This window comes from Acipenser ruthenus, chromosome 3 (assembly GCF_902713425.1).
Source record: "Acipenser ruthenus chromosome 3, fAciRut3.2 maternal haplotype, whole genome shotgun sequence".
In the NCBI taxonomy this organism is placed as follows: Eukaryota; Metazoa; Chordata; class Actinopteri; order Acipenseriformes; family Acipenseridae; genus Acipenser; species Acipenser ruthenus.
In genome coordinates, this window is record NC_081191.1 from 41,921,892 (window position 1) to 41,942,137 (window position 20,246).

The window sequence follows — 20,246 nt, forward strand, 5'->3', positions numbered from 1 at the left end:
AAAACAGCTTGTTATTGTGCTATGGGGCTCTGAGCCTGGTTCCAGCAACAGCTCAGACATAAAGCAGTACCTCAAAAGAAGACTTTTGCACTGTGCTGATTACACTACACCAGACTGCCAGAGTACAGACACAATGCTGACTTCACTGTGCAGATCTTGTGTTGTCTTCCCTGTGTTACATCACTGTTGAACAGGCACAATGATGATGATGACGACGATGATTAAATCCCCCACTGTTAGTGAGTACACACACCTCAACAAGGGCCTGGAGCACAAGAGCTTAACACATGTTTATCAAACCAAAGCCCAGTTGAGCAGAATAAAGTGTTGGATCTGGCTTTTGGAGAAGAGTGCAGACTCATTTATGTAAAACTGCTCAAGCAGGAGAGCTGCAATGTGTCATTCGCACATTTGCACTGGAGTCTGGAGCTCAGAGTGATTAGCTGGCAATTGCATTCCACTTTCATGATGAGCCTATCCATCATCATACTTCCTGAAGACTGGGCATCTGTGAGAGAAATTTGTATTTGTTAAAATGACATTTCCATTGAGATTTGGATTGTGATTCTAATTAAGTTTGTCTTTCTCCAACCTTCCTTTTTTAAAACATTATCGATTGATCTACTTCAAAAGGATCAGATATTGGTAACAGGGTGTGACAAAGTGGCTGAGTGGGAGCAGGTGCCGGAGTGATGCAGTGCATGAAAGAAGCAGACAGAGATCATTTTAATCCAGTTTAGAAATGTTTTATTTTGGAGATTTCAGGCCTCGCAACCAAACAATAATTCCCCAGCAATACACACCAATGTGTACAGCACGGGGTATATAACAAGAACAGACAGTCCCAAATGTAACCACACTGAAGCCTGCTTGCTCATGTATGTAACCATACTGAAGCCTGCGTTTGTTTAAATGTTTTATTCCTACTTGTGTCTATATTTATAATTCTGGTACCATGATTTCTAACTTTTATATTCTACTTACTTTTGTTAGCCTTAATAAACTTAATTTTTTTTGTTGAGTTTCTTTGTGCCTGTTATGAGTACTAAAGTAAACATTTATGACTGATTTGAGATCCTTAAACCTATATATAGTTGAACTTTTAATGCTGGTTTATTGACTTGGTTATTTGACTGGTTAACCTCTCTTGAACCTGAATCTAGAACACATATTTTTTTTTATAATTTAGCCTTATATTTCTTTTCTGTTTTGTTTATAGTTAGTTTGATATATTTGAGAACTCTAATAAATAGAATTGTAAATATAATTTTATAAGAAATATTACATTTGTTAAGGACTAAAACCCTATATGTATATTTAAATATTAATCACATAATGGAGGCGTCATCCTGTATATTAAGAAATGAATATTAACTAATGTTTGTATTTTACCAACATAGTGGGGGTGTTGCCTAGGATATTGAGGTATTAATGTTAAATATTATATCTTCCTAAATCTCAGTGTTAAGACAGTGCATTTTGCCTTTAACTAAGCAGCTTCAAAGTTCTTTGTTACCTTTACTTTCAATAGAATTTTTGGATTGCACAAGGTGGATTTTGGGGAAGTGGGGTGGCAAAGCCAACTGGCATATTATTGAGGAGAATTTTCAGATCCAATTTGTGATGGAATAGTTAGGAAGCCTAAGACTAGCGCTAACCAGGGTGTGTGAAACCAGCTGACAAAGTATCCCTTTAAGCACATTAGAGACAAGGGGCAGAATGGCACTGTAGCAAAATACATTACATAAAATAATAGATTTATCCATTGTAGAGAGGACGTAAAGCATTTTGGCAACGCCTTAAATGATGCACAAAAAGGTTAATGTTATACAATTTTTAACATTTGGTTTCCAAAGACAAACAGTATTCCAGAAACAGTTGGGGCGATGTGTAATTTAATCCCTATCAAGCACTCTGTCTGAAGTGCTCTTGGTTTCTTCTGAGTGTCTTCTTGGTGGTTTTAGGTCAAAGCTGAGTCTCCCGCGGTGCTCTTTAATTCGAGTTTTGAAGAAATAAACCAGTGCTTAAGTTCCCTGTTATTATAATGTTGCAATCGTGTTTGGCATTTTCAAGAACATAAGGCTAATGTTGACAGTAATATGATATTGAATGCATGTTGTTTCAGTTATACATATTGGAAAAATCAAACAGCATTTTACTTTGGGAAGAAGTCTGCTATTTGTATTGCCTGTGTAATAAACAATACGTTTTACTTTTTTCACCAAAGTAACTAGAATTGCTTTTGACCGTTCTCTAGTCTCCACAGTATGTTTTGTGCATGTGCATTAGACAGATATGGTGTAAAGTAATGAAGTAACAGTTTTTGATTGCTTACAGTAAGAAATTGAATGAGTGTATGTACTGATTAAAAATATTCATATAAAATCAAAAGTTGATCGGATAGCCAAATGCAATCCGAAACGTCTACAGTCTACTAATGTATTACAAAAGTTTGGTGAAGATGGGTGCAAAATTAACACTAGAAGGACCGGAGATATACTCATACCTATAAGCCTCGCAGCAGTCTTTCTGACGACTGTATATTCAAAACACTGTAAATAGTATAACGAACAGTGCCTCAGAATTTCATGCATTTAAATGAGGATTTTTTTCCACTTATCTACATACCATACTCCACACTGTTCCAAATCAAAACAAGAAAATGTAAGTAAATAACATCTGAACAGATGTCGGTTTACAACATACATATTTATAAAACTGAAACGATAGCAATACATTTTTAACTTTATAAACTTAGAACACGTTTCACAGAAGCGCACAGCACAAGAAATTATAAAAAAAGTCTAATTTATTTTTCTTTTTTTCATGTTTTTCGATAAAATGGTATTCCTTTACCTTGAGTAAGATAATGCACTTCTCCATGCCGCCTTTCTCCACAGGGCACAGCTGTTTTTATTGCACTTGCCAACCTGCATTGGCATCTCTTGCGGCTCTCAGCGGGGCTGCCAGCTTCAGCTGTGGGTACACACTTGGCAGTTTCTCTCTGTTCCAAATGCTTCTTGCGAAGTTCTTGTGCTAACTGTAAAATATATCTCCTTGGTAAATTCTGCTCCGTGCATTCTTTGTAAAGTACCCAGGAGTTGATGGCTGCTAGGTCCAATACATTGTAAAACACCTGAACAGGCCACCGTTGGGAGACAGCTTTCACTGAATATTTCTGTGCCATCTGATCCAAAACATAAATTTCATATTTTGTTGAGTTATAAAACTCCACGGTCTCTGTTATTTATTTTCACTAGTCCCGATGCTAACTGACTGACCAAACCAGCGCAGCTGGCAAGCAGGCGGCAGCCTTTCAAAAGGCTGATTGAAAACAAATAGACTGTCAGTCATTCACTCAGGCAGAGAGTAGAGACTAATCGAATTACAGCTAAACACATTGCGGACTGGTAAATACAAATAATAAAGTAGAATACCGTTCTGTATAATGAAAATACAATTGTTTCTGTGTGGCCGTCAATGTGACTGCTCCCGGGGCTTTTAGGTATAATGTAATATATCTCCTTTATTTCTGCACTCCCTTGTTTCATGCTTTTGTGAGAATATTTAATACATACGGACAGAAAGGTACACGACGGGAGAAAATTACATTTTAAAACCAAAAACCGCCAAAATGACCGTCGTGGGGCTTCTAGTGTTGGCAGTTATTATGTTCACCTGGTATTGTGTGACAGACAGACATGATCAGCGTATAAGGGTCCCCATTTTTGAAGAAATAAAGCTTTATTTTAACAGATTACTTTCACAGGTGAAGATATTCATTCATGTCCATATCGCCTGAGAAGTTGTATACATGCATAACAAACTGCCATTGTTTCTTAATGAATAAAACAGAAAAGATCCAGAGGTTCTCTGCTGTATTACTGGCAATACACAGCTGTACATCAGATGTCGCTGGCTCGTACTTCTGTAAAGATATTTTGCCTGATCTCACTTAGGCTTTATTATCTCTGTGACTGGAAGCTAGATGAAAAGAGCAGTTCCTGAATTTAGGTCAAGCACAGTAATACATATTACAGTTAATCATGGACTATCCCTCAACATGTATAGCAATTTTCAGAACTCTGCAGTAAGCGGTTTCCGATACATAGGCGTTTTAACAAATTCCGCAAAATCCAATATGGCTGCCGAACCATGTGACTTGCGCAAATTTGCTAAATATCACAGACTATCATCCATAGGCATCTACCAGTGTACCGAATTTCGTGAGTTTTTGAGCATGTTTTGGCAGAAAAAAAAAAAAAAATAAATAATAATAATAATAATAATAATAATAATAATAATAATAATCCTAACAAAAACAATAGGCTTTCCCAGCCTACGGCTTGGAAGCCTAAAAATTGCATGTATGCATCTGAAAATAAGAAAGCAAGACATTGTAAACGTTTTTCTCGCCTACGGCATACTGTTAATCGAAGTACAATTGGAGACATTGTAATGGATAAAAGCAAATGGCTTAACGTGATGGAACGGGTTGATTTGTTTAACCTGAAAAAGGCTTGACGCGGTCTAAAATAAGTGACTTTTATAAACCACAGTAAATGTTAAAAAAAAAAAGTACGGTAAGAGGTTTGTTTGTTTACATGCAAGTTTACATATATATATATTACTTTTCGTTTAAAAAAAGTGTTTGGCTGTACACATTCAATGTTTTTTTTTTTTTAACTTTTTTTAAAAAAGAACGCTATTGAGCTTAAATTGCTTTGTGAAATAAATAGATGGCATCGTTCAATGGGGGATAGTATTCAGCAGGCTTACAGTCATGCCACAAACAGTAAAGTTCAAATGACAGTACAGTAGAAAAACAAACCAAAAAAAAAAACCACACTTTTTTGTTTTTATGGAATTGTTGTTTGGGTGATTTTAAACTAAATGAGTGTTTTATTTATTTATTTATTTATTTATTTATTTATTTAAAAGTATAAACTGTTTCTCAAAAGTAACTGTAACAGGGCAAGGAGTCCTGTACAGTGTTCTGTTTATTTATTTTTAGAACGGGGTTTCCTCCTCCGCCCCTGTGTTATTTTGTATTATTATTATTATTATTATTATTATTATTATTATTATGATTTAGTGTGTAAATATGACGGCGAGAGCCGTGCGCCATATGTTTTGTTGTTGTTTATTTGTATTTATATATAACGGCGTAGCCGTGCGGTTTTGTTTATTTTAAAACGTGTTCTGGCAGAGGCGAGATTGGTGCTCATCCTCTGCCAGGAATAATTAATAAACTCGTGCAGAAGGTGGCCATCTCCTGAATTAATTAAGTGTTGTAAATCGGGAGATGGTCACCTGCATAAAAGCCTGCAGCTCTCTACCCTCGCTGTGGGTGTATGAGAGGAGCGGAGAGAGAGCGAGGAGCAAGAGAAAACTAAACTTAAAAATTAAATACAGGAACAGTGACAGCAGTTGCCCAGCCTGACCTGTGTTGTTTTGTAGTATTTTGTGTTCGAGATTTGTTTTGTTTAACCTTTTTATTTCGCTCTGTGAGCAAGTCTTTTTGTGTTTAAACCTTTTATTTATATTTGTTATTTAAAAATAAAACGGCGCGCCGCGTCATTTATTTTGATCTCCAGTATTTGGTGTCAGTTTTATAGTTCCTGCTTCTGACCTGATGTCAAGACTCAGCCACCCTGTCACAGTAACCATGTATGTTTTATCCAGATAGGAAAAGACGACAAAACGTATATACTGTTGTGCTAGTAAACTAGTACTGTAGTTTAAAAAAAAAAGATTCATGTTTTATTAAAATGGCCTGGAGATACTGTAATTGTATAACTAAAAAATTAAAATGTTTGAATTTATTGCAAACATAGAAGGTTGTGTGTGTGTGTTTTTTTTATTGACCTTCACTATAACGCCACCCTCGCTTATTGCCTGTTTTTGCCCATGGCCCTTACCTGGTGGTATAAAGAGCCTACTGGGATAAGCTGCTGCGAGTGGTTGATTAGAGCTGCTGAACATTAACTAACAGATCAAATGAATAGAACATATGCCCTGTACTAAAGTGTTTTTTTCATGTTTAAGTAGTTCATGAGTACAATCTTTATTTCTTGTGATGTACAGACGTGCTCAACTTTGTTGGTACCCCTCCACAAAAAACGAAGAATGCACAATTTTCTCTGAAATAACTTGAAACTGACAAAAGTAATTGGCATCCAATTATAATATTGTAAATAATAAAACAAATGAAAATGGCATGGCCAAAAATGATGGGGCCGCTAACCTAATATTTTGTTGCACAACCTTTAGAGGCAATCACTGCAATCAAACGTTTTCTGTAGCTGTCAATGAGACTTCTGCACCTGTTAACAGGTAGTTTGGCCCACTCTTCCTGAGCAAACTGCTCCAGCTGTCTCAGGTTTGATGGGTGCCTTCTCCAGACTGCAAGTTTCAGCTCTTTCCATAGATGTTCGATAGGATTCAGATCAGGACTCATAGAAGGCTACTTCAGAATATTCCAATGTTTTGTTCTTATCCATTCTTGGGTGCTTTTAGCTGTGTGTTTTGGGTCATTATCCTGTTGGAGGACCCATGACCTGCGACTGAGACAGAGCTTTCTGACACTGGGCAGTACGTTTCGCTCCAGAATGCTTTGATAGTCTTGAGATTTCATTGTGCCCTGCACAGATTCAAGGCACCCTGTGCCAGGCGCAGCAAAGCAGCCCCAAAACATAACTGAGCCTCCTCCATGTTTCACTGTAGGTATGGTGTTATTTTCTTTGAAAGCTTCATTTTTTCATCTGTGAACATAGAGCTGATGTGACTTGCCAAAAAGCTCTAGTTTTGACTCATCTGTCCAAAGGACATTCTCCCAGAAGGATTGTGGCTTGTCAATATGCATTTTAGCAAATTCCAGTCTGGCTTTATGTTTTTCTGTCAAGTGGAGTCCTCCTTCTTGTATGGAGCCCACTTTCGCTCAAAAAGCGACGGATGGTGTGATCAGAAACTGACGTACCTTCACCTTGGAGTTCAGCTTGTATCTCTTTGGCAGTTATCCTTGGTTCTTTTTCTACCATTCGTACTATCCTTCTGTTCAATCTGGGGTCGATTTTCCTCTTGCGGCCGCGCCCAGGGAGGTTGGCTACAGTTCCATGGACCTTAAACTTCTTAATAATCTTTGCAACTGTTGTCACAGGAACATCAAGCTGCTTGGAGATGGTCGTGTAGCCTTTACCTTTACCATGCTTGTCTATTATTTTCTTTCTGATCTCCTCAGACAACTCTCTCCTTTGCTTTCTCTGGTCCATGTTCAGTGTGGTGCACACAATGATACCAAACAGCACAGTGACTACTTTTCTCCATTTAAATAGGCTAAATGACTGATTACAAGATTGGAGACATGTGTGATACTAATTAAAGAAACTAATTAGTTTGAAATATCACTATAATCCAATTATTTATTATCTTTTCTAAGGGGTACCAACAAATGTGTCCAGGCCATTTTAGAATATCTTTGTAGAATAAGCAATAATTCATCTCTTTTCACAGCTTCTTTGCTTTATTCTATGACATACCAAAGGCATGCAAGTATACATGATAAAATAGCTTTTAATTTCATCACTTTTCAGGAGGAATGAAGCATTATTTCAATGAGCTGTAAGGGTACCAACAAACTTGAGCACGTCTGTATGTTAATACGTTGTGTGTCGGGTGTCTCACATTAACAGAAATCATGTTGCACAGTTGACATCTCTTAAAATAAGAAGAGTCACCATGGACACGACATGTTCATTATTATCATTACATCACAGTGGAAAACAGGAAACAAAGTCACTCATTTTTGGCTGGTGGAGTTGTTTGGATAAAAGGGAAGCACCCTGTCAACAGCAGAGAGCATAATTACAAGGTAATATTCCCACAGAGAAGCATATTAAGCCAATTAACTCTTCAACTGCACCCAATCCAGATTCCTCCTTGCAGTGACAGGCTGGCCTGGAAGCTGGGAGCCATAAGCCTGACTCAGGAGATTCACAGCACGGCACAAAATTGCTTCAGGTTAGGCTATTTTTGTCATCCAATATTTCTTTTTTTTATTTTACAGGCTATAATTAACACATGGACAACCTTCCCCCGCCTGGGGAAACTCTATGCTTCCTTTGTTTGAGCTGCAAGGCGACAGTATCCTCACTGAGCATGCCTGATACTTCCCCTGCCTCTTGCTCTCTGACCATCTGTCTTACCCCTCTCGCTGGCGTCGTCCACCAGAACCACTTCCTCCAGCAGGTGGCGTGGTGAGCGATTGATGACACTCTGCACCGTGCGCAGCAGCGTGCTCCACGCCTCATTGTGAAACACGATCACGACGCTCGTGCGAGGCAGGTCGTCTTGGTACAGCTTGTTCTTACACCTGAAACCAAACAGAAAAGAGCACATTCACAACACGTCTTTTGCAACAATGCTTCGGGTATTTGCCTTCATCAGTGTCAGCTGTACTAAAAGTTTCTGTATATTATTACAGTGATGAGCACCTGAGTGGTTGTATTGATATAACTGCATACAGTAGGTTGGAATCAACTGTGAATTAACTTGAATTAGTGAATTGTTAAATAACGGAGTACTGAACTAATGGCTATTTCCAATTCTGGATTTACAGCTGTGAAGGAGCACTTAAGTTGCTAACATTCTTCCTCTCTGAGCTACAGCTCCTCGACTGCCAAGGACGGTAAAGTTGGAAGATGATTGATGATCTAGAACACCCAGCAGATCACCTTTGTGCTTCAGGATTAATGAAAATGCTCCAAAACCAGTTTCCAAGGTGTAGACACAACCTGTCTGAAGTCAGTCGAAGAACATTACATTTAGTGATAAATTAAGCATGACCCATAATTGATTGTCTGTCTAACTAAGAAAACAACTCTTTCTACTGTATTAAAATAACCAAAACTATCTGGAGTGTACTTGACTGGATAGAATTGTATTTTAAGGCTAAGGCTGATTTTAACTAATAACTTTTATGTTATACAGACAACAGCATCATAGCTACTGCACTGTGCAATGTGGAAGACAGCAGATGCACCCTACAGTAGTTATTTGAAAATACATAATGTATAGGAATCAAGTTGATACCCAACTGTGTATTTGTACAACATTTGATCTGAATCAGATCAGGACATGATGCTTATCCAGACTGGTTCTGCTGCTACTGAAAATATAACAAGAGGATAAATACTTTCAAAACTTGCTCTGATCAAAAATACACCACTCATCAATACACTGATCAGTATCCTGAATGCAATGCAGTGCCAACAATGAGTTCTCTATCACAACACTATTTCCAGACTGACGCAATGAGTTTGCCATAAGCCTGTATCATCTCAGAATGTTTTTGCTACTTGCTGCAGAGAGAGCTGTCAGTGACAAGCTCAGAATATAAACCATGCTGCCTTCATTCCTTCCTGCTCCTTGTACTTTTGTCATGCGGTTAGCTGGTTTTAAAAGAAAAGTGAATAACTACAGTATCTGAGGGCTCTGTGCTGAAATGGAGTATCCCTTTTCATCCAAGCTCATGAAAAGAGGTAGTTTTGTTTTGTTTATTTAGCAAAACCGTAAAATCAAGTATCCTAGTAAGATAGTTATAATTACAGATTTACAGTGTTCAATATCGCATAATACAGTGCTACCTCATCATATTACAGTGACTTCACAGCTATCTGCCATCATTAGTGTCTGCTATACTAAAAGTTAGTCCTTTTCAGACAGGTAACAAATTCTGGTAACGGATTACATTCTATGTGGAAAAAAACAACAGTTACTTTTTGTAGAAATCAGAAAGCACTTCAACAGTGCAAGTGAAACATGTACTGTAGCAATGGAAGAATCAATTCAAATCAGCTAAATCGACTGTGGGAGTAGTTCCTGTGACTGGATTGGAGAGTAGTTCCTGTGATTGGATTGGAGAGTAGTTCCTGCGACTGGATTGGAGAGTAGTTCCTGCGACTGGATTGGAGAGTAGTTCCTGTGACTGGATTGGAGAGTAGTTCCTGTGACTGGATTGGAGAGTAGTTCCTGTGACTGGATTGGAGAGTAGTTCCTGTGACTGGATTGGAGAGTAGTTCCTGCGACTGGATTGGAGAGTAGTTCCTGCGACTGGATTGGAGAGTAGTTCCTGTGACTGGATTGGAGAGTAGTTCCTGTGACTGGATTGGAGAGTAGTTCCTGTGACTGGATTGGAGAATAATTCCTGTGAGTGTGGGAGGAGTTCCTGCGACTGGATAGGAGAGTAGTTCCTGCGACTGGATTGGAGAGTAGGTCCTGTGACTGTGGGAGTAGTTCCTGTGACTGGATTGGAGAGTAGTTCTCGTGACTTGATTAGAGAGTAGTTCCTGTGACTGGATTGGAGAATAATTCCTGTGACTGTGGGAGGAGTTCCTGCGACTGAATAGGAGAGTAGTTCCTGCAACTGGATTGGAGAGTAGGTCCTGTGACTGTGGGAGTAGTTCCTGTGACTGGATTGGAGAGTAGTTCCTGTGACTGGATTGGAGAGTAGTTCTCGTGACTGGATTGGAGAGTAGTTCCTGCGACTGGATTGGAGAGTAGGTCCTGTGACTGGATTGGAGAGTAGTTCCTGTGACTGGATTGGAGAGTAGTTCCTGTGACTGGATTGGAGAGTAGTTCCTGTGACTGGATTGGAGAGTAGTTCTCGTGACTGGATTGGAGAGTAGTTCTCGTGACTGGATTGGAGAGTAGTTCCTGTGACTGGATTGGAGAGTAGTTCTCGTGACTGGATTGGAGAGTAGTTCCTGTGACTGGATTGGAGAGTAGTTCCTGTGACTGGATTGGAGAGTAGGTCCTGTGACTGTGGGAGTAGTTCCTGTGACTGGATTGGAGAGTAGTTCTCGTGACTGGATTGGAGAGTAGTTCCTGTGACTGGATAGGAGAGTAGTTCCTGTGACTGGATTGGAGAGTAGGTCCTGTGACTGTGGGAGTAGTTCCTGTGACTGGATTGGAGAGTAGTTCTCGTGACTTGATTAGAGAGTAGTTCCTGTGACTGGATTGGAGAATAATTCCTGTGACTGTGGGAGGAGTTCCTGCAACTGAATAGGAGAGTAGTTCCTGCAACTGGATTGGAGAGTAGGTCCTGTGACTGTGGGAGTAGTTCCTGTGACTGGATTGGAGAGTAGTTCCTGTGACTGGATTGGAGAGTAGTTCTCGTGACTGGATTGGAGAGTAGTTCCTGCGACTGGATTGGAGAGTAGTTCTCGTGACTGGATTGGAGAGTAGTTCTCGTGACTGGATTGGAGAGTAGTTCTCGTGACTGGATTGGAGAGTAGTTCCTGTGACTGGATTGGAGAGTAGTTCCTGTGACTGGATTGGAGAGTAGTTCTCGTGACTGGATTGGAGAGTAGTTCCTGTGACTGGATTGGAGAGTAGTTCCTGTGACTGGATTGGAGAGTAGTTCCTGTGACTGGATTGGAGAGTAGTTCCTGTGACTGGATTGGAGAGTAGTTCCTGTGACTGGATTGGAGAGTAGTTCTCGTGACTGGATTGGAGAGTAGTTCTCGTGACTGGATTGGAGAGTAGTTCTCGTGACTGGATTGGAGAGTAGTTCTCGTGACTGGATTGGAGAGTAGTTCTCGTGACTGGATTGGAGAGTAGTTCCTGTGACTGGATTGGAGAGTAGTTCCTGTGACTGGATTGGAGAGTAGTTCTCGTGACTGGATTGGAGAGTAGTTCCTGTGACTGGATTGGAGAGTAGTTCCTGTGACTGGATTGGAGAGTAGTTCCTGTGACTGGATTGGAGAGTAGTTCCTGTGACTGGATTGGAGAGTAGTTCCTGTGACTGGATTGGAGAGTAGTTCCTGTGACTGGATTGGAGAGTAGTTCCTGTGACTGGATTGGAGAGTAGTTCCTGTGACTGGATTGGAGAGTAGTTCCTGTGACTGGATTGGAGAGTAGGTCCTGTGACTGGATTGGAGAGTAGTTCCTGTGACTGGATTGGAGAGTAGTTCCTGTGACTGGATTGGAGAGTAGGTCCTGTGACTGGATTGGAGAGTAGGTCCTGTGACTGGATTGGAGAGTAGGTCCTGTGACTGGATTGGAGAGTAGGTCCTGTGACTGGATTGGAGAGTAGTTCTCGTGACTGGATTGGAGAGTAGTTCCTGTGACTGGATTGGAGAGTAGTTCTCGTGACTGGATTGGAGAGTAGTTCCTGTGACTGGATTGGAGAGTAGTTCCTGTGACTGGATTGGAGAGTAGTTCCTGTGACTGGATTGGAGAGTATTTCCTGTGACTGGATTGGAGAGTAGGTCCTGTGACTGGATTGGAGAGTAGTTCTCGTGACTGGATTGGAGAGTAGTTCCTGTGATACGGACTAATAACCTCAACAGAGTACACAATATGATAATTTACTAACTGTACCCACAACTTTCAGCTAACGCTACCCTTTTTTTTAACCTAGTTTACAAGACTGGCAGTCTAAGTGTCAACAGGAGGCTGTGTGGTCCAGTGGTTAAAGAAAAGGGCTTGTAACCAGGAGGTCCCCGGTTCAAATCCCACCTCAGCCACCGACTCATTGTGTGACCCTGAGCAAGTCACTTAGGGTGAGACGTAATTGTAAGTGACTCTGCAGCTGATGCATAGTTCACACACCCTAGTCCCTGTAAGTTGCCTTGGATAAAGGCGTCTGCTAAATAAACAAATAATAATAATAATAACACTGATTAATATTAAAGCAGATAGAGTTTGTGAAAGCCGTCAAGTGATCAAAAAATGACAGCCAACTGCTGTTACTGTGAAATTCAGGTTAATCTTCTCACTATGCTATTTCTGATTTGCTATGGTTATAACCATGTGTGTTTCATGGTGTGTGTACATTTTAAATAATACATACATTTAGCATGCTTGGCTGTGCTTCATCTTTTATTAAAATGTTTTACTACACTTTGCAATTAAATTTGTGGCATGTTTCTATCAGAGTGGCAACATTTTAAGTCTCAAAACCACAAAAGCTCCTTAATTACATAAGAAAATTTAAGAACGACAAGAGGCAATTTGGCCCATCAGTGCTCATCCAGTTCCTAGCACAGTAATTGGTAAAAACATATTCCAATGATTCAGCACCAGCAACATGGCTAGGAAACCCATTTCATATCCCTCACATTCTCTATGTAAAGACAAACCTCATACCCTCTTTTACAAATAAAATTGAAGCTAGCAATAAACTATTACAAAAGACGGCGACAAACCCCTACTGTATGTTTTGTCAACAGTGAGAATGTGTGCTGTGCAGTGTCTCTGGCAGTGCTCAGGGTCACAAGCTGTCCACACGCTGCAGTTTCCTGACAGCTTCCTGTTTACCCAAGTCGACCAGCAGTGGCTGGGGAGTGCTGCTCTTTCCACGTGGCAGCCAAAAACCGGGGGAATCTGTCTTCACACATAAAACAAATCTCTCAGGACATAATTACTTAATCAAATTAACACATCAGGCCTAAGTACTTAAGAAGGAATACGATTTGAGGACCTTTTACGTTTTCAAATTAGAAAAGGTTGAGCAATCAAACACCTTCATCAATCTTGCTTATCAATGCTGGGATACCTTTTAAACAAAACAAAAAAAAATTAGCATTAAATAATTCAGGAGATGCTGCACTCAAAAGGCCCTGAGGTGGCTTTGCTTGTTAATAATCTGAAAAACAATCCTGCAGATCAAATAGCAGTGTGGTCAGAGCTGACAACCTCACATCAGCAAACAGGAAATGTAAAGGAAATATTAGCATGCATCCTATTTTTCTGAGCTGCTTTGTTCCAGCTGTAACAAAAACAGTGGATTTCCTCTGCTGCGCTCCCATTGTATCACTCTTACACAAACTGGAATGGGTCAGAAAAATTACGGCTGCATTATATTTCCATGTTCCGCAGACACAACATCATAAGAGTGCTTACATGGGAGAAGTAATAGAGACTGGGACATTTTTCACAAATCTCGTTAGAGCACAGGTATTGGAAATGTTTAATCTTAAATGAAAACCATTCAATGTAGGAAAGAAATCTCTATATTAGACTGTTATTTAGTGTTTCTGTGATTTTGGCCACTGTAGCACATCTGTATGCCACAATGCATTGCAGCTATCTGCAGGCTTGACCCGTCTTGACCCACTTGCGACTTTCCAATGCTCAATACTGGGACAACAGAGTTACAAGGTCACAGAATGATATCACTACTTGGAATGAGGAAAAGAAAGACAAGGCAGGGGCTGGGTGCGAACTGGCAACCGCAAGTGAGTATCTTAACCATTATGCAATAGAGTCGGGACTGTGTGCATTTATGGATACACAGCTTGGCACTTTTTAATGCTCAGTCTCTTACAAATAAGACTTTAATTCTTAATGACTATATCTCCGATAATCAGCTTGATATTCTGTGTGTAACTGAAACTTGGCATCATGACGGCGATTATTTCATATTGAACAAGGTAAAGCCGCCTGGTTACAGTTGCTTAGAAAAAGCTAGGATTACAGGTCAGGGTTGGGGCTTAGCTATATTTTATCACACTGATATCCAACTTAGCTTATTCCTTGTTCCTCATTTGAGTTATTTTGAGTGCTTGGCTTTCAAATTAAAAACATCTCAGCCATTAGTAATTTTATTTGTCTATCGCCCTCCCAGATTTAACTCTTCTTTTTTAGCTGAATTTTCTGATCTTGTTTCTTCATTGTGTCCACCCCTAAACAGAATTCTTATTTTAGGTGATTTTAATATTCATGTGGACACTATGAATTACCCCTTAGCTGTTGATTTCCAGAACTATTTGGAATGTTTTGGCCTCTCTCAACATGTAAATGCTCCTACACATAATCGTGGGCACACATTAGACCTTGTTATTACTATCATTAATGTTCAGGAGCTTGATATCTCTGACCACATGGCTGTATTGTTTGATTTGCATCCCTGTTTGTTACTAAGCGTGCCATGCAATTTTACAATGTAAAATCTATTGATACAGCACTGTTTTCTGATAAAGTGAAGGATGCGCTCCTTTCAGAATACAATGAGTTTTCTCTGACAGATATGGTGGACAAGTATAATAACTATTTGAGTGACACTTTAGAATATTTTGCTCCAGAAAAAAAAAACATTTTGTGTCTTTCTGGCGATCTTCTCCATGGTATACTGCACAGCTGCGTACCATGAAATCTACAGACCATAAGTTGGAGCATCTGTGGAGGAAGACAGGTCTTCCTGTTCATCTACAATCTTTTAAACAACATCAACAAGATTATTTTGCCTCTTTAAAGTCTGCAGAATCATTATTTTATTCAAATCTCATAGAGGGTGGCCGTGGTAACCCCAGGCTGCTCTTTTCCACTATCCATCAAATGTTAAAACCAATTGAGGCACCTCCATTACCAGCCACGACCGATCAGTGTAATTACTTTATGGAGTTTTTTAATAACAAAATTGAAAACATAAGGCTTCAATTATTGGGCGACAACACTGGTATTGTTTCAATTGAAAATACACTTATCCTTACTGGACCCTTATCCTTACCTCAAACTTTGCTGAGGTTACTCTATCTGTCTTGTTTGACACAGTCACAAAGATGAAAACTCTTAGATCGCATTCCCACTTCCTTGTTTAAGTCCTGTTTTTCAGCCTTGGGTTCCTTCATTACTAATCTTATTAATAAATCTTTCAATTCTGGAGTAGTGCCCTCAGGATTTAAATTGGCTGCTATTATACCACTGCTTAAAATGTCCACTTTAGATGCCTCTGCGTTCTGCAATTATAGGCCCATTTCTAACTTACTCTTCCTGGCCAAAGTTTTAGAACGGGTTGTAGCAGCACAATTACAGTCCCATTTGGTATCAAATCAGCTTTACAAAACCTTTCAGTCTGGGTTCAGACCCGCCCATAGTACTGAAACTGCTTGAGTTAAGGTAGTTATTGACTTACTGATGGCTGCAGACTCTGGTTCACCATCTATCCTGGTTCTTTTAGATCTAAGTGCTGCTTTTCATACTGTAAATCACAAAATTTTGTTACACCGTTTGATATCTGTGATTGGTCTTTCTGGTATAGTTTTGCAGTGGTTCACATCTTATCCTTCTGATAGAACACAGTCTGTTACATTGAGTGGGACTAAATCTGATGTTTGCCCATTGAAAACTGGTGTCCCACAGGGCTCTGTTTTGGGACCAGTTTTATTTAGTATTTATTTATTCCCTCTTGGTCAAATAATCAGCCAACATGGTATTCAATTCCATTGTTATGCAGATGACAGTCAACTTTATTTAAAAACTACACCAGATATTAATGTGGCTGTCTCTCTCTTGAATAATTGTTTAGCCGAAATAAAAACATGGTTGCAGCAAAACTTCTTACAGCTTAATTGCAGCAAAAGTGAGGTAATGTTAGTGGGTTCGCTGGATCAGATCTCAACGGCAGCTGATTTTAGCCTTGAAATTGATGGACATGAGATCAGGCCCAATCTTGGTGTGAGATTTGACCCTAGTTATGATTTGAGGATCATATTAAGAATGTCTGCAAAGTGTCTTTCTTCCACCTTAGGAACATTTCTAGACTAAGATCCTCATTATCTATGACTGATGCAGAAAAGCTTACACATGCCTTTATTTCATCAAGATTGGATTACTGTAATGCTGTTTTTGCAGGTATCTGCTCTAAGGTTATCAACAGGTTACAATATGTTGAAAATAGTGCTGCTAAGACCAAGAAACATGAGCATATATCTCCTGTCCTTGCTTCTCTCCACTGGCTGCCAGTCAAATATCGGATTGATTTTAAGGTGTTATTACTAACTTAATAAACCTTACATTCTCAAGGCCCTGCCTGTCTTAGTGATCTCCTTCAGTATCACATACCTAAATGAAAATTGAGATCTGGTAATAATGTTCTTGTGTCTGTGCCTAGGACTCGTCTGCGCTCTGTGGGTGATCAGGCTTTCGGCTCTTTAGCCCCACGCCTATGGAACATTCTGCCAGGCTATTTAAAAAATTGTGACTCAGATGATGTTTTTAAATCTAATCTTAAAACTTACTTCTTTCGATTGGCTTTCTGTAAATGATTTGTTGTGTAGCCCAAAAGTCCTCAATTTTGTGACTGCTCCTTGTGAAACAAAGTAGGGCTTTTTCGGTGCTTTACCCTGACTTTTTTACTCTCCTTTAAGAATTAAATTAATACCTGTTAAGCCATTTGTGTATTTCGAATCACAATTGAGAAACATGTTAATAGTAACATTGAAGCCTTAATTTTTGATTAACAAGCAGAACATACAAACGAGACCACCTCATGTTAATAAGAGACTAATCTTTATTAAAGCTATAATGAAAAATAAAGTATTTTATGCTGGACACACTTTATTATAATCATTCTGTGTGACTGTACTTACATTAATAAAGATGAGTCGCCAAGACTTGTTTCATAGATAAACCACATAAATTAACACTAGAAGCTCCGCGGCGGTCATTTTGGCGGTTTGTGGTTTTAAAATGTAATTTTCTCCAGTCGTGTAACACATATGGGGCTGTGCGTTCGTGTACCTTTCTGTCCATATGTATTAAATATTCTCACAAAGCATGAAACGCGGGAGTACAGAAATAAAGGAGATATATTACATTATACCTAAAAGCCCCGGGAGCAGTCACATTAATGGCTACACAGAAAACAGTTGTATTGTGGTTATACAGAACAGTATTTTACTTTATTATTTTTATTTACTAGTCCGCAATGTGTTTAGCTGTAATTAGATTAGCCTCTACTCTCTGCCTGAGTGAATGACTGGCTGCGTCTGCTTGCCAGCTGTGCTGTTTTGGTCAGTCAATTAGCATTGGGACTAGTGAAAATAAATACCAGAGAACGTGGAGTTTTACAACGCAAGAAAATATGGAGTTGATGTTTTGGATCAGATGGCACAGAAGAATTCAGTGAAAGCGGGCTCCCGATGGTGGCCTGTTCAGGTGTTTTACAATGTATTGGACCTAGCAGCCATCAACTTCTGGGTACTTTACAAAGAATGCACGGAGAAGAATTTACCAAGTAGAGAATATATTTTACAGTTAGCACAAGAACTTTGCAAGAAGCATTTGGAACAGAGGAAGACTGTCAAGCGTGAACCCACAACTGAAGATGGCAACCCCACTGAAAGCCACAAGAGACACCAATGCCAGGTTGGCAAGTGCAATAAAAATAAAACTTTGGGCAGCTGTGCCCTGTACAGAAAGGCGACGTGGAGAAGCGCATTATCTGTATTGATTGTGAACAGCCTTAGACTCAAGGTAAAGGAATACCATTTTGTCAAAAAAAAGAAAAAAAGAAAAATAAATTCGACTTTTTTTATAACTTCTTGTGCTGTGCGCTTCTTTAAAATGTCTTCTGAGTTTATTTATCTACATTGTTCAGTTGCTTTTGCGCATCTGATAATAAACCGATTGCTGTTGAAAAGTTAAAAATGTATTGCTATTGTTTCAGTTTTATAAATATGTATGTTGTAAACCGATGTCTGTTCAAATGTTTCTTTATTTACATTTTCCTGTTTTGATTTGTAAAATAAACATTCATATGTATATATATATATATTAAAAAAATTAATCGTGATTAATCTCACAATTTAAAAAAATTAATCTTAGTTAATCATGGTTTTAATTGCATATTAAATTGTTACAATTACTACATCCATCTAATTTAAATTTGTTTTATTACTGATGCTTGAATACAGGATACTCCTTGTACATTTGTGGAATGGATGTAGATATCCCACTCACATCTGGGGGACTCATCGGTTATTTGGCCAACCCTGAATTCAAGTCACCACCCCAATTAGGGACATTCACGTCTGTGCAAATTACTTATGTTTAGGGCTTCTGATTGTCTGTGTTTTCCGACTACTTTTTTACTCTCCTTTAAAAATTCAATTGATATCTGTTAAACCCTTTGTGTATCTCAATCACAACTGTGAAACGTGTTAATAGTAAAATCGATTTAACACTAGAAGGCCCGGAGAGATACTCATACTTAGAAGCCCCGCAGCAGTCTTTCTGATGACTGTATTCAAAACACTGTAAATGGTATAATGAAAGGAGAAACGGTAGTAGGCTCTGTAAAGCCTAACAATTGTGCGTAGTATGTAAAGCCTAACAATTGTTAGTTTGCAGTTTCTGGATATGATGACAGATTTTTTTTTTTTTTTATGTTCTCTTCACAATGAACAGTTTATTTCCTTGAAGTGCTTACTATAGCTACATATTTATAATTTTATTATTAAAAAAAAAAAAAAAAAAATCATTTATTTCACAATCACATTTAAAAATAGGTATCCTATGTATGATGTTTTCTGATCTCTGAATGCTGCTGATCAAGCTTGAACCACACATTTTATTGTGTTGGTTGTATTTGTAATTTCAAAATTATTGCCCCTAATACATTTTGGTGGTGGTCTCAATGGGTAAATTTCCTGGTTAAATAATTAAATACATAAATAAATACATTTTAAACAATTTTATTTACAGTTAAGGATAATAAAAGAGCTTCCTTAGATCAAACTCTGCATCTACTTAGCACACCAGTGTTAGTTGGAACATTGTGATTCACCCGGTGATTCTGTAATTGGTTTCAATGAATGCAAGGTAATATTCACGGAGGGTCAATAAAGAAGACAAAGTTACAGTAAATCTCTCAATAAGATTAGACTTCCTAAAATGCTGCTGCAATGTATACCCATTGCAGAAAGTAGTTATAGCTATAGAGTTGTTTTAGTATGACCGTAGCCCCAGAGTTAAATTATCCCATGCCATCAAAAAAGGTTGGCGATCCTGTAGTGTAAGCAACAGTGGACTGAAAGACTGATATATTTAAGGCCAGAGTTTAATACAAATATTGATATTTCTGCTTCTTACTTCCTGGAGTGGAAGTTTCAGATTTCAGATGCACTTATTTTCTACCCAGGCTGCAGAGGGGAATAATCTGCTTTGTTTGTAAGGTCTCCACTGTATTGTTCAATGGTAAGACTGGCTATGCTTTGTTAATCCTCAGGGAAGTGTTGCTGTGTAACTCAAGGCAAGCCGATTTGCTTCTGACAGGATTTTCATGCGTGTGAACTAATGAGACACTGTCTACCGGAGGTCCTGAATCATAACTCTTCTTGACAAGTGAAATAACCCTCATACAGGTCATCACCTAATAGCACTGCCCGGCTTAACAGATTTAAAATTACTATGTAATCTATATATTACTCACCTAGCCCTTTAGCCAAGAAAAAGGAAGTTTA

The 20,246-nt window shown here is 38.9% G+C and overlaps 1 protein-coding gene across 3 annotated transcripts in view; it reads right to left on the reverse strand.

Annotated features, from left to right (window-relative positions):
• LOC117435229 (polypeptide N-acetylgalactosaminyltransferase 1) overlaps window positions 1-20,246 on the reverse strand; it is a 259,339-nt gene that overhangs the window by 92,217 nt on the left and 146,876 nt on the right. For all 3 annotated transcript variants that reach the window (XM_059012946.1, XM_034920767.2, XM_059012947.1), the window contains one exon: window positions 8,205-8,371. In XM_059012946.1, coding sequence (XP_058868929.1) covers window positions 8,205-8,371 — 167 coding nt within the window. The remainder of the gene's footprint in view (window positions 1-8,204; window positions 8,372-20,246) is intronic.